The sequence below is a fragment of the Egretta garzetta genome, unplaced genomic scaffold (assembly GCF_000687185.1).
Source record: "Egretta garzetta isolate BGI_Z169 unplaced genomic scaffold, ASM68718v1 scaffold68, whole genome shotgun sequence".
In the NCBI taxonomy this organism is placed as follows: domain Eukaryota; kingdom Metazoa; phylum Chordata; class Aves; order Pelecaniformes; family Ardeidae; genus Egretta; species Egretta garzetta.
This window is the reverse complement of record NW_009260774.1, coordinates 6469917-6495474: the sequence shown is the minus strand read 5'-3', so window position 1 is coordinate 6495474 and position 25558 is coordinate 6469917. Positions and strand designations below refer to the sequence as shown.

The 25558-nt window shown below is 38.5% G+C and overlaps 1 protein-coding gene across 1 annotated transcript in view; it reads right to left on the bottom strand.

Annotated features, from left to right (window-relative positions):
• Nucleotides 1-25558, bottom strand: part of TMTC2 (transmembrane O-mannosyltransferase targeting cadherins 2) — a 246136-nt gene that overhangs the window by 153391 nt on the left and 67187 nt on the right. Inside the window, exon 4 of the mRNA XM_009646330.1 lies at nucleotides 7828-8398. Within this exon, the coding sequence (XP_009644625.1) occupies nucleotides 7828-8398 (571 nt within the window). The remainder of the gene's footprint in view (nucleotides 1-7827; nucleotides 8399-25558) is intronic.

Sequence of the window (25558 nt, the reverse complement as noted above, 5' to 3'; positions counted from 1 at the left end):
TTTTAAGCCAGGGGGAAGAATGGACGAACACAGCATACTTTGCATGCTACCATGCAGTATGAATCCTATGCAAGACCGAAGACAGTGGCAACCTTTCTCTAGCAAACTAACCTCTCTGTTAAACTGAAGGTTCTTCATGTTTTCACAGCCTCTGTGTAAATGTGAAAATGGTTCTATTTTTTTTTTTTTGCTTACTCATTTATTAAAGAAGCCTTTGCCTTTTCCATCTTTCCAGAGAGTAATTCTCAAATATAGTCTCCAAAATATTATTGTAGACTTCAAGTGGGCAGACAAAAGTAATACAGATTTTAGGAGCAATTCTGATAAAGACATTACAGATTTAATATTAAAATACAATCCATTTTAAGCCAGTGACTTTGGCAAGATATTTTATCATTCCTCATTTAAAAAAAAAAAAAGTACATTTGCTAAATTTGCCTTAGGATGCTGTATTTCTGTCATGTGTTATCTGTTCCAGTGTTTTAAATGACCCCATGAAAATAGTTTCAGGAAACAACAGCCATTTATATGTACTGATGTCTAATTCAGTACCACTCCACCGACATCATGGGGACCTGCAGGAGATCAGTATCTCTGAGAATAAAGATAGTGGAGGCCAATCTTGCTTTTCTTATTTCAGGATCAAAAGGAAAAGCAGCAAGGAGCTGCACAAACTACAGGAAACAGCAGTATTAGCTACTTGAAATTGTCAAGAAAGAATTAAACTGCAAAAAGCTTCTTTTGTCTAGGAAGTATCTGCTAGGGGGAGAGGGAGCGATGGTCAAGACCATACAGGCCTCATGCTGCTGCCATCCAGCAGAGTGAAGAGAAAAGCACCAGGATGGCTCATCCACAAATATTAGCAATGTACGTGCAGGCACATTCATCTCAGCATTTACACAGTTTTGTGCTGGCTTAAAGCTGCCAGAAAAATTAACCCCCAGCTGACCACTGCAGAATGAGAGATCACAGCTAGAGAACAAACTGGGCCCCAGCTGGCAATGGAGCTCCCAATCTTTTCCTCGGCTCTTGAAATGCAAAAGGTTACCCGGCACACAAATGCAACATTTAACAGCGTAGCACACTTGAATATGCAGCTCTTGTTAGACAAAATGAACCTGCAAGAGGTCAGGTCATGTTTTGAAGCTGTAAGTTATTTATTATTTTTAACTGTGACAAAAGTAGTCTCCAGGAAAAGTACATTTACTAAATATCTGACTCCAAGGATGAAGCCTGTTCTGCGAGGGAGCGGCTGCGGCCTTAACAGTCTAAACACTGCATTTCAAAACAGGGGACTAAATCTGGACCTACTCACACAAGTGTTTCAGAGAAATTATTTACAAAATAATAGCCTCCAGATCAGATCTGCCAAAATATCCAGGCCTGTGGGTAAATTCAAGCATAATAAAATTCCTTAGATTGTAGAAAATAAGCAGAAAATAAACCTTCAAGCTAGATTTTAAACACTGATAAGCATTTAAGCATTGAAACAGGCTGCCCAGGGAATGGACATGGTTTAGTGGTGGGATGGCAGGGTTAGGTTAACGGTTGGACTTGATGATCTTAAAGGTGTTTTCCAACCTAAACGATTCTGTGATTCTGTTCTATGATTCTATAAAACACTGCTGCAAAATGGTGTAACTTGCAGGTGGAGAAGAGATGAAAAAACAGCAAGACCAAGTAGAGCATTGCTAAGGCTTTAGAGCTCCTCAGAAGAGAAGGATACTGCAAATTTAAATCAAGAGCAGCATTTTATTTTTAAATTGCTTTCCAAAGCACGATAGTAGCAACTTCAAAGGGTAAAAAAATGCAGAAAGTGGCTGATTTCAAGTCTAGAGTGTTCTCAAAAATCAGTAGCTTTATCTAATACCCAGCAAGTCCTATTCTGAGCAGGAGCCATACATATCGCCCACAACTAAGGCTGTTCCAAGACCATAAAAGAAAGCAGTGTTTTATAAAAGTTGGTTTGGTGGTTGACCATGTCATCCATGGAGGCCCCAGGTTTACATCATTACCTTAAATAAAATATAGGCCTCCAATAAAATTGCTTTTTACAAAACCAATACTGGTATAATAGCACAGAAGGTTAGATAATGCATCCTGCAATCCAATTTGTGGTTCACATTAAGCTACAGATACCAATAACTAATTCCACATGTGAGACAGACCTCCCGGGGTGGGGATTTTAATCAAATATGTGATGGGAAAAGAGAGGTTTCCTTATTTTAGTACAACAAACCTCCTGTACTATGTTGATCTGGTAAAATGTTACCATGCTGTAGCAATGGAACATTAGTGGAACATACATCTGGTTTAGTTATTTCTGTCAGGCAGTTTGTACACATAAACCACAGGGCAATAAATATTTTATCATTACCATTATATTAAAAATGAGCTTCAAATGCATTTGCCCCATCTTTTTGGCTGCTAATGTTGTCCATTCCCACTTAAAAAAAAAAAAAAAAAAAAGGAAAACAGGGCAGCACAGTAGGGTTTATATTAGCTTTGTACTACTAATTGGACAGAAAACTGTGTACTGCAATGTTGATTAATGGTTCTGCTCTCAAACTAGAGATTGCAAGTACAAAAGAATTAGGCCTCTGAATTTGCATATTTTCTATAATTACGAACTTGATCACAGCTCTCTCCAGTATTCAGCTTCCCCCCTCCCATCCTTACCCTTTTGGTGGTTAAACGTGTGCAAGCCTCGCTGCTGACAGGTACAATCATCTGATACCTATGATACATGACAACTTAATCAATCTGCATACCTGCTACGCAACTTACACTGGAAATGACTCAAGGTCTAAAATGCTGAAAAATCAAACAAAAGCCTAACTTTCTTCCATAAGGAATGCTTTGCCCCAGTAGAGCACCGCTTTTTTTTCTTTTTAATTGCTCTCATTTCAGACAACTAATTTACAACTACAGTAAATACACTTCCATCAAAATCTGCTGACTTAAAGACAGCAAATACATTCTTGTCAGCATGCGCTTCGACAAGCAAGTCAGACAGAATAAAATAGAGCTAACCAAATGAAACGTGGTCCAGACTGACAACTTCGCCAGCCAGAGCGAGAGCATCACAGGCAGACTGGAATACAAGACTTGGCAGAAGGAAAAAAATCAGCAGCCAAGTTCTACTGAATAACCAATACGCAGATGACAGGGAAAAGAGCTGGATAGTTTAATAAGTAGCTACGATATACATTTTTAAATTGCATTAAGAATAGCTTCTAAATAAGGGGTAATATTCATCTGCTCTGCTGGTGGCCCTGCTCTGCAGCTGCCTTGTTCAGAAACCCTGCCAGTCTACTCAAATCACACCAGGATGCTGTCACATACTTGATGTGATAAATCAGGACTCACATGATAATAGGTGTGAGCCTAGTAAACAGCTACTGGTCTTGTGTAGTAGCCACCATTTCGTGTCCCAGAGATAAGAACAAAATAGAAAAAAAACAGGCTTGTTACCCCAAAGCCATCTCCTAGCATCTGCTTGAGTATTTTTAAAGCTGCTTTTATCAGCTCATCCTTCACTGACCATCCTGAAGATCGGTAGTTTTACTATTCTTGAAACATAATTAATCATGTCTCAGTTTCCCCAGTGGTATATTCTGAAATGGCTTATAGAAGCCAAAAGCCATAGTCGGGCAGCAAGCCAGCCCAGGTCCTTAACCACCCACTCCCCCAAATCCCTCACTCTCCACTCCTTGTTTCTGCCCCCGCACCTCAGCTTTCCTCTCAGTATTTGCCAGTATAGCTGCCTGTTGGGCAATGATGAGGACTGGATATAACTGAATTGATTCAGGTTTAAAATAACTCCTAGAGTTATATCTGGGATATTTGGGGGGTGGGGGTGGGGGTTAAGGGTTATTTTTTACCTGCATTTCCTCTTGGTTCCAATTTGCAGCACAGCCTAGGAAACAGTTGTGTCAGCTCAGCTGGAGAGGGTTTAGCTTAAGGTTAGGCAAACTGAAAGGGGTAGCTCCCTTCTGCCATTTCATTACAAAGCTACAGTGGCATGCTGTTTATTCTGCATTCAGTTTCATATTGTTACTGCTTACTTATTTAGTACAGATTTAAGCTAACCACCTCTTAAAATTATTTTCCTTTCTTCCTTGGCTCCATTCTACACTTATCCCCTCCAATGCATTACAAAAGACCATCACTTTTTCCTGGACTGCCCTTTTTGATGTCTTCCCGCCCCCCCTTTCTCCTCCTGCTGCCCTTCCCGTGTTTACACTGGGAAAAATACAAAGCGCAAATTCCAAAAACCTGTAAATGGACACAATTCTTTCTAATTGTCCAGGCATTCTACCAGAGAGTCCTCTGAGGTGACAGGATTTTGTTTGGTGGATTTGGTGGGAGGGTTTTTTTATTTCAGTTTAAACTTGCACTTCAGTTTTTGAAATGCTCAAGCCAGCTGGGTAACACAGGATGACTCATCTGTAGATGGCTACTTTGGTCAACGTCTTTTCAAGCAAGAAAAAGTGTAGGCAACAACATTAAAGAAAAAAAAAAATAAAGCCCTTAATCCAAAGTTGATTTTGTTTGCTTAAGGAGATTTTACAGTTTGTTCTAAGAAGAAAGAATTTGTCAGTTCCTACTAGGGACACATCTTACTTAAGGCCAAAGCAGCAGGAAGAAAAAGGCAACACCCAAATGATCCCAAAGAGATACAGAGTTGAAAGCTTTCTTCCTTTTTGTTTGAATCTGTGCTTTAGTTCTGCATAATGCAAAAATTAAATCTGTTGGCTACATACTTTTTATTTTGATTATTTTAAATACAAAACTTAAAAAACAAACAAATAACAACAACAACAAAAAAAAGTTGTCTTTATCATTGAATGTAGACATGCACAAAATCAAACTAAACCCAAAGCTTTTAGTAAGAAAATTTAGCTCTGTTCTAACTAATGATTTCATAAGAGTCAGGATATCACTTTAAAATGCCAATCTTACCATGTAATCATCTTGAAATTACTTGAAAATAAATCTAAAAAATAATTTCAAATCAACAGGACAGCATCGAACTTGCCTTCATGGTCAGGACTTGTCAAACATCGGTCCAACATGCTACAATCAAACCCCAAACTTCAAGTGCATTGGCCATTCTCAAATTATCCGTCAATAGCAACTAAATAGCATCCTCGGAAAACAATTTCCAGTCTTTGGATGGAGCAGGCCAGAGACAGTCTCACTAATCTGAACATTCTCTAAACAGTATTTTATGTGAAAGGGTAAAACTCAACGACCAAAAGAAATATAAACAGTGAGAAAGTGCTTTGAATAATACTGACTGAAAAGGCAGCAATGCACTAGAATAGTTATTTTCATTATCTTTTTTGGGCAAATCGTAATGTTTTTATTGCCCTTCTGGTGAAGCTCTCTAAAAGACTGAGTATTTGCTTTAATTTGCTTTTAAGGTGCTACCTTTGTTCCTCTTTGAGATACCTGTCTTTATTTTTAATTTACAGTGATTATCCTTACAAAAGGCTTGTAATTCATTCCTTTCCTTCCCATGGAGCGCTTGGGAACAGGAAACTGTGATGCTTAAGGTAAAGTACATGCAAAGTTGGAGTACAAAAGAATATGCAGACAAGTACTCAAAGAGAAACACTTCTAACAGGCTACATTAATGAAGATATTCCTGGCATCCCAAGCCCTGCAGGACAGTATGCTCTTACAAAAATTTATGTAATTTGTGAACGTTTTTTGTAAAACAAAGTATAGAAGAAGGCTCATTGAAGATTCCTTATAATTGAAGCTCCCAGCTGAGCTCCTCATCACAGTAAATGACTGAACAGAGGCTTCCCTAGCATTCAGGTAAAACTGGGTTACCAGCATTCAGCTTGAACAGATGGGCAAGGAAACAGTAACCTAATAATTTAGTGAATTATGAAATGCATTTCTGGCATATTAAACAAAATATTTCTATTTTTGTTCCCTGTGGTCTCTCCCCATAAAATTCCTTCCATCTAGAATCCAATCTCCTTAAAGGTTTGTAATCTACAAAGCACAGGATTATTAATTCTGTCATAGTAGATGAAAAAAAAAAAGATGAGGCATTGACACTAGTTTGCTGTTCAAGACAAGAAGCCTGATGCGGAGTGAAAAAAAAATGCACAAGCCCAGTGCCCAAACATAGAGCTCCATACCTAGGAAGAGAGGCCTTGTGTTCACAGAGTTAGGATGTGGAAGCTTGGATTTCACCTGTGTCCCTTACATCTCTTCTAGATCAATTTTACCTTGGCCTTGAAGCAGAAAAATGGGGAAAACGGAAGGAAAAGCTTTTCCCCACCAGAAACGTCTGCAAAGGTTTTGGTTTTGAGCAATGACTGTCTCGTGATAAAAAACTTCCTAGCTCCGTGACTGTATCTTGGTCATTGCAGGCTGCAATGAGGAAAGGCTGAGGAACACTAATTTAGATTTGGTGTGAAGTCATGCACAAGGTGTTCAGAATTTTCTATGTGCCATCCATATGAATGTTTTTACCACTGTTTAATTCTATAGGATAGGCAAACACTCAACTTATGAACAAAACTGCCTGAAGCACTTTAAAAAATGTCATCCTGTATCTTTCAGAATAAAACTTATTGTTACAGATGAACTTTTAAAAAAAAAAAAACTTTATTAGTTTACTGTTGGTTTCCGCTCAGTGTTGGGTGCACAATGCAACATACTACTGTAATTGCATACTACTTGGACACTGGCATTCAACAGGTCTTTTCTGTTTTGTCAGAAAAGGGCATGATAACTAAACCAACATGTCACAGCAGTTTATGAAGGAACTACCAGAGACTACTTGCTTTTTTGATTTTACTATTTTCCTTGAATACCACAACTATGTATTCTATACCCTACAAGCAGAAATCATCACTTCTTTATAAAAATATACAATTTATTTTCAATTCATTTGAGTAAGAAATCAAAATTTTAAAAACATGGTGTTTGAGACAGATTGCAAAGCCTTATTTTGTTTCGCTGCTTTTCTTGGTTACGTCTCACTGAAAAATGTGACAACACACATCCCTATGAAGCATTTTCCTTTCGTTAAGTCAGTATTTTTCTGAAAGAAAGCAATTTCACTAAAAATCAAATTGCATATGCTCAGATTACTCATTTGTACAGCAACTGATGTAAACAAGTCTTGATTTCAGCTGGGGTTCCTGGGTACCGCTAAAATACATGCGGTTTTGGGAGAGGGAAATTAGGGGGGTTTGGTGGACTTGTTTGCTTATTTTACTTGTTTGTTCTTGGGCAAGAATTTAAAAACCAAGGAATATTTAGTTAAGGTAGTAATACATTTGAGTCGTAGCTCCTACTCTGGGGAGAAAAATACATGCCCAAGGCATGCACCCAGGTCCTATGCATCTCTCAAACAGGAATAAGAGCTCCATCTTTGCCTCAGGGAGCCTGTAGATGATATCAGCTGCCACACTTGCATGCCTGACCAAACTAAGCTGAGTTTACAAGATACAAGCGGATAAGAGCATGAATGAATTCTTTGCAAAAGGCAGCCAGATATCCAGTGCTTGATGGTAAACAGAATGAGGAGGGAGCTGCTGGAAGCAAGGAAAGTAATTGAAAAAAATACATCCCCAGCGTCAAGTAATAGCAATGGATAATAACACATTGTTTAAACAAAATGTAAAAAAAACATACTAAACTGCTTTAAATGTTCTTTCAGCATTAGACATCTGTGCTTATTTTTGAGTTGACTAAACTACTAAGAATTATTGCGTACTTGAAAACTCATTTAGCACCTGTTTAACAGCGATCAGTGCCTTACAAATAGCTTATGGGAAAGGAAAGGAGACTCACCTTGCATAAAGCAGAAATGATCTGATGCATTTTCAGTCGATGAAATACAAAGATATCATACACCGCTGAAATGGCCAGAACGGTCACTCCTTGCTCCTTCCACAGCATGCTGCATCCTGCGCACAGCCCCGCTCCCAAGATCCAGCCCCAAGTACTCGGTGAGGAGCCTCTGGTAGAGCAGTGCTTCACATAACACATCAAGGAAAGCAGAAAGAAGAGGCAGGCTCCAATGTCTGCCCTCCCTACGATCCCTGCTACGGCTTCCGTGTGGATCGGATGAGATGCAAACAGCAAGCCTGCGATCAAGGTCCAGTATCCATCCCCAAACAGGATCCTGGAGAAGTTTGTGAAAAGGCCTGTGACTGCAGCATGTAACAGGACGTTTACAAGGTGGTAGCCCCATGGGTCCATCCCTCCAACAGCATGATTAATGCGGAAGGAGAGCGTGCAGAGAGGTCTGTATGACTTGTGGCTCCCACTGTGAGTGAGCAGTGTCCCCCAAAAATCATTGTAGAATATATGGGTCCACGGCGTCTCGGGCAGAAGGTCCTGGTTTGTCTTGATAGCTCGACTACAAAAGACAAATAAAAACTTCATTTCAGCAGAAGGAAAAGGGTACAAATGAAAGGCTGTGAAAATGCAATCACACCGTTACTGCAAGAATGTCATTGCTATAGTGCTGCTTTAATTCAAGTTTTGAATTTTTACAGGAGGTGTTAGAAAACTACGTATCTATTGACTTCTCAATAAAGCAAAATTTCCATATAAATTGGCTTTTAAAACATTAGAAACAGATGTTGCACTGCTTCCATTAAATTATAGCACCCTTCAGTGACATTCTTCTGAGTCTAACCCAGGAGTAATCGGTTAAGATTTGATGAGTTATAATTAAAATGTAAAAGAAATATGAAAAACTGACAAACATTATTGTTGAAACAGCGGATCCTCCAGTAACTCAGAACTAAAACCCCAACTGGCCTTTTATATAGAAATTTTAATTTAGATGTTGGAATGAATCTCACTGACATGGATGAACAATAAATACACAAGTCGGTAGGAGCATGCAAATCTCTGGTGCTGTACGGGGCACTCCCACAACTCTCTCATACATATTTTGACTGACAACTTTTTCTGCTAACACATTGCTGGAGGCAGACAGCAGAATATTTTACAGATGAAAATACACCTTCTCTTTAAATTTATTATATTTACCAGTGAGGAAAAAACATTTTTAGTCTGTATAAGCTTATGAATTCAAGTCTATGTCAGCTTGATTGGTAAAAAAAAATGCTGCAGCTTTCAGCATTTGTGTTTCCAACCACCCTGGCAAGGACTGGTGCCAGCCATTAGCAGTCTCCATGTCTAATTCATTATTGTAAAAATCTGTCCCCTATAATGTTTGTATAAATCAAATAATTTGCATTTAAAATTTATGCTGTGGGAGAAGGTGTGAGACCTGCTTAGTGCAAAAAGATGGCTAGAATTTAATTAGCTACTTGCCTTCATAACCAAAGTTGTATTTAAGCAATCCTTTAAAGATGCATTGTTGTTAGTACTGAGCTTAAATCATTTAGCATTTATTTTACCAGGGTAATTACCAGGATTCTTATCCAGCCAGCTCAAGACTCTTCTATTACAAATATTAAACAAGAGCAATGATTTATATCTAATTCTTTACTCATTCCCTCTTTCTGCCTTTCCAGTAAATATCTTTCCATAATTAACAATTTTTCAATTCAGATGAGGAAGAAAGAAAACTGGTGTGAAACTCAGGCTTGCATTTGAAAAGCACTGCTCTATTTCATATACCAAGACTCCCCTCACATTCTCCCCCGCAATAAAGCAAGTCCCTTGGGACCTGTATCCCGTTCTCATTTTTTTTATGGTATTAGTTTCAGGAATGTTGTCTTGTTCTGTAAAGAAAAATGCTCAAACGCTGGTATACTATGTCACAAAGTCTCCGTGCAAATACTGAAAATACCACGCAGCTCAGCACTTCCATTGTCCGGAGCACGTTGCTGTAATGCTTTCAGACGTGCTTCCTCTCGGCATGTCCTTTTGTCTCTGTGCATATGGAGGTTATGGAGAGGTCAGCTTAAATCCTTTAAAGATCTGATCATGCTTTCTAGAATACTTGAAAATTTTCATTTTGACTTCTGCTTATGCAGTGGATTGGGTTGCTTGTATTTGTTTTCCCAACCCCACGCACATTTTTCTCATTTTAGTCCAGTCACAAAAGAACACTGGAAGAAAACAAGATCTTTGTTTTCACATTATTTATCTTGTCCTTCACCGTAGTTCTTTCCTGAAATCTAAGTCCTCTGTTTGTGATTTCAGTTTGTAGTATCACTCTCAGACTCACCATAAGAAAACCAGAAGTTCAGCAAGAATAAAGCAGGTGTTAGGCTAGAGAGAGTCCTTTCTTTGAGGAAAACATAGTGTGTTAGATTACAGACTCCCAAACAACGAGCATAGCCAAGAATGGCTATCAGATGTCAGGATTTAGAGCTGAAACCTTGAACTGCAAAAATGTTTTTTCTTGGGGAAATACTGAAGAACTCACTGGCAGTAATATTGCCAGCGCAACTGCCCTCCCCAAGGTAGAGCATTCTGCTATAGAACCTAGAAGATGCACAGGCCATTCCCAGGAAACAGTCCATTTTATTACATCTTTTGCAAAAATGTGGCCATTTCCAAATCTTGAAACCATGTAACCACTAAAAAAAAAAAAAAAAAAGCCAAAAAAACCCCCCCACAACCAAACCACAAACGACCATGGAACTGCAGCTCTGAGTACACATGTATAAAACTACACTTAAAAGACCAGCCCTCTCCCTCTTAAGCAAACAGCTGTCACACTCATTGTTTTCATGCAGCACATACTCGTATTGGACTATTCCCCACCAAAAGTAAACTGCTTTTCTCTCCAAATCATAAAGAAACCTTTTGTACATTCTGAAGGCATTAATTCACTCAAATTCTATTTACAGCCCTACCAACAAACTTGATGCAACCCTGATCCTTTCCTATTCAGTCCTGTTCATGTTAAAAATTAAAAAAACAACCACCCAAAGCCACACCACCAAACCACAACAAAAAAAATCAAAAGGAAGCCCTGAAGATACACTATTGATCACCCTGTATTTGGATATGGATTTCAGCAGGCAATTCTGAAATACCCCTAGCTTTTCGTTCATGTAAAGGCAACAGATTCTAGTACCTGCCAGTCAGCATGAAAAACACAGAAGCTGCCAGTTCCAGGTTACTCAGTGGTTCAGTCAGGCCAAACGTTGTATTCTCTGTGAGTCAAAATTTGAAATCAAGTTAAAAGTTCTTTCCATATGGTTATTTTTTTGCTAAATGTTTGAAAGTAAAAGGAAAAAAAAGACTAGCTAATACTTTGGGATATTAGAAAAGTCTAATACAAGAGTGAAGCTAGATGTCGTACAGCAAAGAAGCCAAGTCTCGCATAGGTTGCTTGTTAACATTCACCAACTACTCTGTTTCACATTATAAAATGTAATAAAAAACACACTTGGCCAACGTTATACCTGACTGCGCAGGACAACACAGGAATACAAGCATCTGAGATACTGGAACAAGGCAGCTCTGTGTCATTTTGCCTTCAAAAGTAAAAGTGAAACAAGGCCTCCGTAACACTAAGGACAACACCCTGGACACCATTCCCGTGGGTCAGATGGAAATGGCGAGTGGGCCGAGTCCAGCCCCCACACAGCCAGCCAGGCTGTGCCCAGCTGTATCCCTGGCCCGTCTGTGCAACCGCACTGACAAGAAAAACATGGAATTCAAGGTTTATCTCGGTGAAGGGAAAAGAAATACAAGCTTTGTATCCAATAAAATAGAAGAATAAAAATAAATGATATTAAATTGCTCATGTCAGGACCCTGAGGGCAGCAATAAGCCTCAACAGCCCTGACCCCTCTTTGCGGGCTCACCCCACCCTGCCCACGGCCCAGGACCTGATGTCAGCCCCCCAGGGCCATCGGCCCCTGCCCCAGCGACATGGGCCCTACACCTGGCTGGGGCAAGGCCTTGTTTTTCTTTAATCACTAAATTAACAGCCGTTAACTCTGCTGCAGTATTGATGCTTAGCCACCAATTTCAGTGGCAGTTTTGAAAGCAGTCCCTCCTCTTCACGGCCTGGCAGGTAGCGCTGATGTGTCCTTCGCAAGGCCTCCCGCGCTGGCAGCAACCCGGGCTCGCCGCAGATAGAAAATAATATTAATTGCTGGCTCCAGGAAAGACTCTGGGATAAAGGAAACTACAAAACGCCTTATTAGCCTTGTCTTCTCCTTCACTCACAGTTTACCTTCGGGTTACATCCCGCAGATTAGTCCAATCTTGCTAATGGGCATAACAAGAGAAACTCTCCAACTGCACTCATCACTCTTAAACAGAGCCGTAAACTCTGCTCTCGCTAAAAGGCAGCGGGTCACCAGGGAAAGGCATTTTTCAAAGCTCCAACACAACTGGCATTTTTACTTTCAAGCAGCCTCAGATAAGGTTTGCAGACTCAGTCAGGGAACTTGCTTTCTTCAATTTTAATGCCTGCCCATTTCACGCATCCCAGGAGAGTGGGATATCATTCAGTGTATAACAAATGGATGGGTTTGAGAGGGGGGGGGAAAAGGGAATCAGAGTGAGCTATCAGTTCTTCAAAAATGGAAGTCTGAAGAAATACAAAAGCTGTAAAGGCAAAATCATAATTTCTAATCCACTCGAAAGAATCCTTCTGCATCCTGCCATAAACTGTTTATTTGCCTAGGTCAGTACACACCTTGAGCACAATTCAGTAAGATTTTTTTCATCAAACTCAAAAATGCCAGAGATCCAGCAGTTCACACATGTACATATACATGCATACACACAAAAAAATTCCCAGATGTTTTTAAAATTAACAGCTATATATGTCCTAAACTTCTGCGCTAGTGCTAAACTGATCCAGGTGTTAACACCAGGGTAAAAAAACAGATGCGACATTCTAAAGTGATTTAATGCGTTAAGCCATATGTCCAGCTTCAATATTGCTAATGGTCCCCATATGCTGAAAATGAACATCAGCATTTGAAGTAGAGAACATATTTTAAAGAAAAAGGAGAACTCCCAAATGTGCACACAGGAAGCCATTGACCAGCCCTCTCGCACATAAAATAGATAGGCAGTGATGGACTGGCAAGCCTCTGCTCAGGTTCTTTGTCGTTTTTCCTCAAGATCATTTTAGAATATTTTTCACTTACTCCTTTTTCATAAATAGCAATGTGAAAGTACCCTAGAGTATTTTTACAGTGGATCGTAACGACTCATCCTAAAGATGCTTTCAAGATTATACGTTACTTGTATAGACAACAAGCTTGAAAACACAGCCAGAGCCTACTTTTTGGAGTACAAACAGCTTCCCATCTCCAGACCATACAGCAGCTGAGGCTACCCCCTCCAAACTACTTACAGGCTGTCAGGCAGGTGCGTGATCAGAAAGCAGGCAAGCAGAGCTTGTCATGCTTCACGCAATTCTCGTACTTGCACACAGATTACAATATACATGCAGTCTGTATTAACAGGGTACTATCTAGTACAGAGAGATGTCTTAAGAAAGTAATAAGCATAAGTACATGAAAACTCATTCATTTAAATGTTTAATTATAAACTGAAGAGAACTATTTGCCATTCTGGTAGATTTCTGGTGGCAATTACGCCTTACATGTTCTGTACGAAAATTCATTCCTTCTCAACAGTTGTGAAAGTAGAATTTACCTACAAATCCAGCAGGCAATAAAGTTTCATCCATGCCACTTCTCAAAAAAAAAAAAAAAAAATCTCTATATTGTGTATCAACTAGGGACACCTGCAGGAGACCACATTCTGTGCATCCTCTGGGTTTCAACTTGCAGCTTTCAATTTCTCTTAAGAACAAATTTTCTTAGGTGAATCTCTAAGGAACAGCTAATAACTCAGCTGTTTTCAGATGGGAAATACTGGGTAACAACTAGCTAGGTGATATATAGGATCCTGAGCTGCTGGCTAGGCTCTGGGAACAGGACTATACGTACCAAACAGATTGAAGGAAAACGTCTAGGTACAAATCATATTTTAAATTAAAGAAAAAACCCAGTATCACAAAAGGGAAATAAAATTCTAGTAAACTAGTGCCTCATTAATTTCTGCCAGTAGTATGGTCCTTTTCTAACTGTATAGAAATACCTGAATGCATCAAACTCAGACCTCAAACATTGAAGACTATACACATTTTTAATATAATTTTCCTAATCTCATGTAACTGCTAGTGAAAGGTATTAACTGAATACGCAGTGTGTGTCCTCAGCAGAATATATTAACAAACGATAATATTATTTATAGATTTTGGACTATTACTGTCCTATAGCAGTAATTTCATAGTGATCTTCAGTTTAGCACCAGAACAAACAGGAACTACAAGTAACAGCCCTGTAAGTAGTGTTTTACTCATAAAACTTTCTTGGATGAGACTTTCCTGAAATAGATATAAGCAGAATGGGAAGATGGATGAGACAACTATAACTATACCCTCACATGATTGCAACCACTGCCAAAAATGAAGACACAGAAAACGACAACAAAAAAACCCTCCAGAAAACAAAAATCACAGAGAAAGGTTATAGTCTTGTACCACAGTATAAAGACATACAGACTTTCTAAGTTGTTCTAAGCTGCACAATGTCTCTTAAAGGAATTGATTTTTTAAAATAAGCAACATAAATTTGCAGAATGGAATGGGGGGGAAAAAAGACATCTAAGCAAGGTAACTCGTTCTTTGTTTGTTTCCATGAATGACTCCATCAGCTTTGGTTTAACTTCATGCACCAGTAGGCTACGATTCAGCAGCCCATCAGCTGCAGGCTTCTAGACTTTATACATTTGGGACTGAAGATGCACAGCGTTATTTGGAAGAAGGAAGCGGCAGAAGTAGTTACATATAACACTGCTGGGCACTGCCTTAACTACACTGAAGTATGCTGCATGTATTGATTTTCTTATTGACTAAAAGAGCTTTGAAAACTTTAAGTAACTAAAGGTTCAAAACATTTTGGTTACAAGAAGGTTGAGATGGCCTGAAAACATCTTTTCCACACAGAACATAAATATTTCAAAAGCTATCTCTAAAGGCTTTAACTGTATCATTCTCCATCTTACAAGACTCTTAATTTCTAAGTGTGTCCTCATATGCTGAAAGAATCTGGCCTTAATATTAACCCTAAGTGCGCCTCACTCCCTCCCTCTCAGTTTAAGCTTTAGCCTGACATAACAAATACTAAAAGATGGACTATGTGAAAGCTGAAACCCTGATTAATACCAATTGCCTCGCATAGTACTACTTGATTATTCATGCACAGGTAAAAAATGCACGCTGGAGGAAAGTGAGAGAAGTAATTAATATTTTCTGATGCTGAACAATGGGATACGGTCAGATTCCTCTCAAGAGGGAGCAGATTAAAACAGAGGGAGAAGAAGGGCTCCTGTCTTTGTGTCTGCTCCCTGAGTTTCTTCACCACAGCAATACAGTGGGTCTGTGAAAAAACATTTATTGAAAAAAATACTTACATTCCTAAACCAGAAAATACTTTCTGCTATTCTCACAGCTGTTTCATAAGCTAGCTTCTCTCCCGACTACACCATACAACACAAAATTGCTAATTCTGTTCCTCTGAGACTTCAAGATACTTCGTAGTTACCTGCTAACGTATTCTTTCAAATACACATTCAAAGTTATTCTTCAAAATGTTCTTCAGTGCCAAACTACGTCCTGGCAATAACTCACAATTTGTTTATTTTATTTTTATATAAATATATATATAAAAAATACCAGCTCCTGAAGCATGGTCAGAATTCATAGTTGGAACCCCTGCTGCCCTTTTCAAATCCATTTTAGATGATAAAAGTGGGCCCAGCAGGCCTTATTAGATTTACTGTTCTGCAGTAGAATATGGCACTATAATACTTCTCTTCCCCACTTTCCTTTGAAAAAATAAAACATAAATAATTTTTGCCATTTCACCATGCAGCAACTCACAGCAGTGCAAGGACAGAAATGTTAAGGCTTGAGAATAGAACCATTAGAGTAGACATGTTGAATTTCTTAACCAGATTAATAGTATGGATACTAAACAACTTTTTTTGACAAGACACCTTCTGAGCATACATAAAGCCTTTCCAAAACACAGACGTTTTAAGCCATTATCTGAAAATGGAGGCATACGTACTGTACCACTACAAAATAGTTTTATCAGTCAAACATCAGCCCCAGGGCTATCCACTTCTCTGTTCTTTTCAGTACGTGGCAGACCATACTGAGAAAAAAAGATCAGTAATTTAGTTTTTGAAAAATTACCTTTTTTTTTTCAACTCAATCTATTTTTTGACACAGCATTTTCTGAAAGTTCAAGGAGACTGTACATAATTATGCCTAAACCCACGCCTCTTGTGCACTCTAAATTTAAAGCCTGAAAGAATTTTTAGGTGGCACTTTGATTTTTATTTTTAGTGAAGCATTGAAGAGAATACCCAGGAACACGTACACATACAAATATAGAAATAATGAGTAGAGGAGAAACTACTGAACCACAAAGTAACATACAGGCACTCTCCTTTTTATATTTTTTTGGGGGGAGAATAAAGAAAAGCATCATGTTATTTTGTGTAAGGTCCTTTCTTTAAGCCTTTTATTTAAGCACCAAAACAAACCTTCATTAATCAAAGTCTGGTCTAAACTTAAAGTTTCACTGGTTTAACTGAAAGGTGTTATTCAAAATCTATTTAGTGAAAACAATTTGGTGTATGCATATCCAGAGGTCAATTTAACCTTTATACTGGCTTTAAAACTCACATTGAAGAAATGTCATTCAATGTCCTCAATAGGGGGAGGAGGGGAAAAAAAAAAAAGCAATCCCAGACCCAGCTATCATTGGTCAGGTTCATGTTTTTCAACTGTAAGAACCAAGTGATTCAGAGAGCAGTCAGACCCACCCTGGCTTTCATTATCCACAGAACTGCCAAGCACAGACCCCACCACACTACAAACTATCAGCTGTAGAATCTGTGCCCACCCAAAATTCTCTGGTCTCCAAAAAGGCTCATCTTCCTCCCTTCAGCCCCACCATAAGATGCATAAATGCATAAAACCAATGTTCTGACACACACCAATTGTACACCCCTCATCGCTTTTCCTACCCAAAGGATGTCAGGCTAGGAGCTTTGTGGGGTAGTTTTTGGGTTTTTTTTAAATAATATTGTACAAAATAAGCATTCTCCATTTAGGATAAGCACGTTTTGATATCTTACAAATATTTATGCTGAGGCCTTAAAACACTGTTTTGCATAGGAAGAAACTAGAAATCTTGGGTATCTTTTTCATGTAGTATTTTTAGTATAACTGCCCCCCAAAGTTACCCAATTACATACATGAAAGATTGCCCACAAATATATTAATGCATTACAAAAGGTACCATTTTTAGACAGCAACTACCCAAAAAAGGGTAAGTGAAAACACAATGCTCAAAATCTTTCTTTCTTGAAATCGGTTTGGTCTCAGGAACCAAACAGATGCCACTGGTCTTCAAAACCATAATCTTCCTAGTCTAGTTTACCAGCTTCTCTGATATGCAGTCACAGGTGACTGTGGTCATAGCCCTATTTATGGCCAGATACTAAATAATATTAGGAGGGCAAGGGAATCCTCCAAGAGGATTAAAAAAATCTGATTTATTCTGAGTCAGCTCCAAAGTCTAGCTACACAATCATGAACAAAAGATGATGTACTGCCATTTCAGTGAAATGGTCTGAGGAGAAAAAGAGAAAGGCCAGGAAACACACAAAGTAAGCTTAACTTGATGGAAAAAGCAGCAAGAAATGTTAACATATACGTGAGATAAAGCTCCAGGCTTACATTTCTCTGTGATGACAGTTTACTCGCCAATGAATCAACAAAAATATTTAAAGTATCTTTTCAGAGGATTCCAAATTAAAAAATAGTGCAGCACTTTCCCTTCTCAGATTTCTATTAGCAAAATTCCTACAGAATACATAGAGGGGCTAAAATCTGGCTAGAAACCATTTGTGATGGTCACAGTCAGCCTTTATCCTCAGGCCTTCCTATGAACATGACAGACAAATTCCTGAAAGCATTTTTTTTTTTTTAAGCAGAAAAAAGATGGAACTTGCTACAGAGTTACATCAAAATCAATTTTTATGAAAACTAAATTCTATCAAAAAGTAAACTGATCCAGATAATTAAAAATAATATTTGGTCCCACAAAGACGTGTAACAGCTTCTAGTGAAGAGAGTGCCCAGTATAGTCCTGGATGAATGAACCAATCTCTTTCCAGCTCTCCCACTTCTTTACAGGAGCACTATGGGATGCCCTTCATAAATGTACTTTAATAGAGCAGACTGGCACCCACCCATTTGGAAGGTGTTGACCCTACTGAAAAAGGATGAAATGAGTTTTACTGATTTGTTTCATCTTTGTGCCTCAATAGCTTATCCAGATACAGGGACCTACTAGAGTAAACCAATTCCTGTGGCATGCCATAGCAATTATGAAACACTAGAAATTGAAACCATAGGAGTGTTTAAAAGAAGTTTTATTTTCTCTTAATTCCTTGGCTAAGAGCACCCAGGTAGTAGGCAACAGTTTGGGACTGACATCGAAAGGACTAATCACAGTTATTTTGTGGAAGAAAAAATGGGCTTTATAGTTTGCCACTCTATGCAAGTCTACACCAAGCACACTCTCGAGGATTTTACTGGATGCTGTCAAAGATTGAGCTAAAAAGCCAGGAAATGACAAATTAGTTGAATTATGTTAGCAGAACACACAGGAACAAATTCTGCTACATTAGCGTTAATCCACATTAGTACTGGAATAGCCTCCAATTTATGTCACTGAAACCAGTAGGGTTTTATAATCAACTGCAATTGGCATAAGCTTTTATAGCCTTTCAGTAGACTTTTTAGACTTCCAAACATAAAACCAAAACAAACAGAAACCATTCCTTTCTATGTTTTAGAGCAACTGTTGGGAGTCAGGCAGTCAGTAAGAGGGTAATTGCTCAGACAGCAATTCAGGTAAACCGAAGTCATTACCAGAATCACGTACCTGATCAACCTTCCAGACAATACCATTACAGCTAAGTCAAGTCAAGCTGAACTACAAAAACCAGGTAGTGTCAAACTGAAAGAGTGACAGATTTTCAAGTCTCTCCAATTCTATGCTAGCCAACCGCTTGCACTTTCCTCCACTAGGGATATGCACACCACTTTATTTTTAAGCAGGTTTAACTTTCTTAACAAGTGTCCTTCTAAAAAATGAAGGTCTGAAGATCTACTGGAAGATCAAACCAATATTTAACTGCTAGGCTTAACTTCCCTACTGGAACATTTAAGTCCCAACATCCTTGACAGAAGCACAAGATGACTGCATTTTTCCTGGTAGCTGAGGAACCCGAGTGCCACAAAAGGTTATGGTATTTCATAACTGGCCTTTAGACAATGACAGCTATAAGTTCTGCTTAAAGAGACCTACAGAGGAAAGCTGATCGAAGAGAAAGCTTTATGAAAATTACTGAAAGCTTTAAAAAGTGAACAGCTTGCTTCTTTCAGTAGTCTACATCAAACACAGAAATAGTTTGTGGGGAAACAATTTTATTTTGTTAAGACAGAAATTGTAAGACATCTCTCAAAATTCCAGCACTGCTAATGGACACTGATAATTTTGCCTTCTCTATTCAAAGGAGGACGGGTTGAGATCACAGTAAGAAGAAACTTCAAATATGGGGGTGGGTGGGAATCATGGGTAGATTAAGAGAAACAACCAGAGAACAGACTGCCTGGAAAGGTCAGTCAGCACTTTCAAGCTTCAAAAAGAGAAAAACAGTGGGTACCGTGTTGCTGCATTTGTTGAAAAGGCAAATATATTCTTTTCAAATATCTCAGCTTCTCACATAAGGATGGAAGAAATACAGAATTTCACCTTGGAGAGAAGAAGCTTCAACTTCACATAACTCTGCTGGAAGAGAGTCTGTTTTCTACTAGGGATCTACATGTGTTTGATATATAACATTTAAGAAAGAGTACTGTAATGTCCTATTTTTATTTTCCGAAGTGCAACAGACCATTTGAATCTTTACATGAACTACAGCGTATACCTATTACCTACAAAGCTGAGGAAGGTTACTTCTTCAGAGTTCAGGCTCCCTCTTTGCTGTCTCCCATGGCATTACAAGCCACTGAAAGTTTAATGAAGAAAATTATAGTTTGCCAGACCATATAAAACAGCAGGATGTATTTATTTCTGCATAATAAAACCAACCTAGAGTAACATAAGGAATAAGCTCTACAAGTCTTGCGCCTTTTTCTAGGCTCTACATTGATCTTGCTACAAAGTAATCGGGAATTCAAGATTTATTTCTCGCCACAGGAAATTAGTTGTTTGGAATAATACAATGCTGTGTATGCATCATAAATTTCCCAGGTTCCTAACACATTGTGGTACGCAGAAGGATACTGAGAAGTGAATTATGACATATAGCCAATAAATAATACAGCTATCCCCATCCACCAAGAAAACGAAGCACTGAAAGCGTATGAAGATTTCAGTGTAGACTGCCATGTTCTTTTCATGAAATCTGAAGAAATCCTGAGATAGTAAGATATTGCTATCCAACTATTTTAGAAAAAATTACTCAAATGCTGTAAGCAGTTGCCCATACTTACTTCATTCAAATCAACTTCATCACCCCCTCTAGTTCCTTCTCAATTCTAGCCTTGTAGGATAAATGCCTGCAGAAATCAGTGTAGAACAGAGGCAGGTCCTGGCTCACGAGAGGCACTGGGAGCCCACAGGAAACCCAAAACACACCACCATGTTTTTAAACTCAGTGGAAGTTTGAAGTCCCACCTCTGGAAACTGAACTGAGTCTAACTGGGAACTGCAGCAGTGTTGACTACGAGGATCATTTCACATGAAGACATTCCACTTGAATCCCAAGCTGAGAGCAAATGCTTAGCCATCAACTACTGAGAAAGATAGAATAGTATTTCTGGAGACACAAGCTGCTGTTATTTTAATATTACAGGCCAATGTTACAGGCCAACAAAACAGATTAAAATTTTAAATTAAAGGTCACTTCTGTGGGCTGATGTTCTGGAATCTTACGTATAAATCAAGCCAGGTGACTTATTTCCAATAGCTATGAAAATAATAAAATTGGTTTCAATGACCTCAGAGATCTATATGCTTATTTGTGGTTGTGGCCCCAGGCAACCCTGAAATCAGCCATTCCATTAAGTCAGAAGCATGGCACACAGCCAAGCTCCTGTAAGAGTTAAAGGTCTTGCACATACTTTCTTTGTGTGTTTATTTGAATAGAATGGTGACTTCGGGGTTTGGGCCACCCATCACTTATAGACCTCCCATAATATTTAAAGGAACTGTTCAGCCAAATCTTAGCACACACCAGTCAGATTTGGGATACTAGCTCTTTAAATAAGATGTAAAAGCATCAAAAATGGAAGCAACATGGGAAAAAAAAATCAAAACAGAGTTTATTTGGAGATACTTTAATGTGCATTTTCCTCTACAGATGAGTCATGCAACATTTTGGGTGCAGTTTAATTAGAATAATAAGATAAAGAACCTAAATGCTGTTGCAAAGCCAAAAGAAATACATGCTAAAATGCAAACTGTCCAATATAATCAAATAAGAAATAATGGTGATAATTATCAGAAAACAAAGAAAGTACTTCAGGTCACCATACTGTAAAATAATTTTAAAAAAACAAAACAAAACAAAAAAACGCCCCACCTCTTTTTGCCTTTCTTTTCTAGGGTCACAAAAAGAACAGCTAACTCCTATAATAATGAATACCACAATGATGTGGGGACATTAGAAACAAATTCCGATTTGAACATTCAGAAATAACTGGCATTTGCCAGTAGTGTGGAGGACACCCTACTACTAAGTCAACAGTCAGTTTCCCAATCTGGGCTCCAGAGCCGCAAAGTAATCATGAGTGACATTTTTATTCAGAAGCTTCAAACTTTTTTTTTTTTTATCTGAGGGAGGTTTCCATAATACGAGAAAGCATCAGTGTATCCTATTTCTACCTGTACAGCTGAGCTCTCTCAAATAAGACAAATTCACAAGTAAAAAACGCTATGCCTAATGATGAGCAGGGGAAAATACAAGTCAAACTTGCTAGCATACGTAGCGCAGAAGCTATACTTACTGCTCTATTTTCTTACCAGTGCTACTGCTTTTTATCATAAAAGGTCTCTCTCAAAGACAGGAAGGGTTAAACTGATAAAGAGAACAAAGTTTTTAGAATTCACTAACAGTAGTCATCCTGATCCATGCTGAAATTCATGGCCCCACCTCTATATTTTACACCATAAACACTGAAAAGAAGAAAGTAGCAAGCAAAATCTGGATGATTTTTTTCTTTGACCAGGTACCACAATAAAGGCTGACAGGTACCAATTCCAGCGGTACCAGTTCCAGCCTGGCCAACTACCACTTTGAACAGTCATAAATTACACAAGTGTGTATATATGTACACTGCAATTTAGGAACTACTGCTTTAGAAACATCAGTCAGTGCCACCATCTAAAGCTTTAAATTTCACTCCTGCAACAGAAAAGGGTACAAAAGCATGGCTGATCACAAAATGCCACAGAAGGAATCCAGTACACCTCTTAGCAATAATAAAAAATCAATTAATAAATTAACAGTTGTAGAATACTGTTTTTAATTGCTCATTTCTTTATGGCCTTAAATAAAGAGAGGAAAGCATTGCCAAGAACAGCAGAAACACTGAGTTCTGCCACTCCACCTTTCCTGGCACCCAAAAGACTGCTAAAAGATGATAATGCTTGCCCTAAACTGAATTTCACACAGCTCCTATCACCAAATGGACTAACTCAGAAAGGAAAGTTGTTCATTAAGCACCAGGTAAAGGCAATGCATCCAACCAGTTAGAACCTGAGATTTGAAAATTACACCTGAATTAATCCTGAGACATAAAAATGGATAGAAATACACAAAAATGTTTAGGTGACTGCATACATAAATAAATGTTTTAATGGCCAGCTCAGCTTAACTGTTTGAAAAAGAAAAGAAAAAAAAACAAAAAAAACAAAAAAACCTGCAGTAGGGTATCCACTACAGGAGGTAGAGGCGGTAGGTACTGCAGCTGGTAGTGTACCTGCCTATTCATCGTGTTCTCTTCTTGAAACGAGCAGAAGTGGTTTGCAGATACCTCACTCCGGTACGACACCCCACTGTGCTGGCGACACCAGGCTTCCTTCCCACCAGGCATGTTTTGTCTTTGTGGAATTAACTTAAAGCCAGGAACAACAATCCACCCTTCCTCTTGGTATTTATTACATGGCTTCTTACTGTCTGAAGGATGTTGATGTCTCTTGGATACGTTTTTGTAATTTTTCAGAACTTATTTTAGATGTTGTGTAATGACTTTTAAACTGAAGTTTCATGGTGATGTTTTTCAAGCTCAACTGATTAAAGTTTGTTTAATGGATCTTGAAGAAAATATATTATTCACCTTAATGAGAATTTATGCAAATCACTGCCACTAGCTTCTGCAGAAAACCTTTTCAATTAATTATAATTAGGCTTTTTAGTTTTAGGCTTCTGCCTTTTTTTCTACTAGGAAATTATAAGCATGGATTTTTTTTTTTTTCAGTTGTGGGAGATGAAGAACTTCATTGGTGTGATGTACAAACTCCTATACAAATGGGCTTGTAAGTGCAGAGCCCTTTTCACCCATGCCATTGAGATCAGGTCTAAGTATATACTCCCAGATATCCGTGATTGGAAAGAAGACAAAGGAAGTTGGTCATTGCTGCTGATATACACATAAATTACTCCTTGTCTTTAGGAGAGTGATTTTATAGCATAAATAAATAGAGTATTCAAATATTGGCACTTCCTTCCAATACTTCTGAAAGTCTAACAAATACAGAAAGATCTCTCTCTAAATCTAAGTATTTTTCCTACATATTTCATGGGCATTCCAATGGCTTGCCTGCTTAGCATTAATATAAAAAACCTTACTTAAGTGGATAAACTGTTCTTTGAATATAGACAGAAATAGTTCAGTATAAAAGTTGCAACAACTCAGGAAGAACAATGCACTTACCAGTAATAATACTTGGAACTATTTTTACAGGTATGGATTTACAGTGAAGAAGATGGTGCAAAGCTCTATATTGCAGAGATGAAGTCAGAAATTATTATGATTAATTAGAACATATACTAAGAAGCTCCTCATATAAAAGTGAAATCCTTATTGTATTGCAACTGATTTCCTAAAAGTAGGTGCTTATAGCTCTTCTCAACAAAGAGCTACCTAGCACCACTTCGGTACTCATTTTATCAGCTAAGGCCAGGGAGGGAAAGCAGATGAATTTTGTTACAGTCTTTCTAATGCAGACTCTTACTTTTGGAGAACAGCACAAATGCAATGAATCTTGCATGTTCCTATCGTGCTGGACTGGACCAGAACCCAGACACTGCTTAGTTTCCCACCCTCTTCCTTGAACAGTGAAATCCCATCCCTGATCCCAGAACTAATCCTGAATCTCTCAAACCTCACCCATTCCCTTCATTGAACTCATGATTAATTTGGGAGGAGAAGGCAAAACAAGATGGGAGGGAACCACAAGGTTGTTACCTAGAATTACAATGCAGGGAAGCCAGTTTGTGTCTGCCACTATTTCTTCCACAGAGCTGCTGGATTCCAGTCCTAGAACACTTGTGTTATAACAGCACCTCTCTTTAAAGGCAGTCTAACATACCTTTCATTGTTCTCATGCTCCTGTTTGGATTTCCCTTGCTGGAGCCCAATAGGGACAGAAACTAGGTAAAAATGAATAACTGCCTTGAGCAACCCATGTTCTACAAGCATACAGCTACCCACTGATGACAACTCCCCTAATGTCCCTCCTTCAGATCCTCAGGCATGGCTTGTTTTCTGCTACGAAATGGAAGTTCTAATCCACACTGATGGCTGCAATCATAGCTCCTATTCATAAAACAGAGGAATTCATAATTGGACATAGATATATTCCCTCATCTGCCACAGTTGTTAATCACGTGTCATTTAACCAGAAATGAAAGTGTGCTTCCTCTTAGAAAAGCAAAGGTGAAATGACTGGTTCTAGGTCTACAGTCTTCTAATCCAGATCAAAAGTGCACACAAAACAAAAAAGAAAAAAAGTTACTACTCTCCAACTTTTAGCTCCACAAAATCAACCAGGGATCTGCAATCAAGCTGTTCCCCTCTGAAGCTTATATTGCGATGACTTAGGAGCAAAAGTTTGCTGAACTAATTCCAACTGCAGTGACATTTTATACAATGCAATACTAAACATTAAAGATCTCCAGAAGACATGCGTAGGAGTACAGCTACTGTACCCAAAACAGTGACACTCAAAATTAATGTACAGGACAACCATCTTGAGCTGAACATAAAAACAAGAGTAGGGCTTTGGAGCAGCAAGCAGATTCATTAGAAATTAAAAGGCAAAGCAGAATATTAAATAGCCACATAAACAAGGTGAAACCATGCTATGCTTTTAATTTGCAAGCAGAATTTGGCAGCTGGAACTTCATTAGCAATTCTCTAGGTGATGTATGAACCGGTTCAGCCTCCCATGAC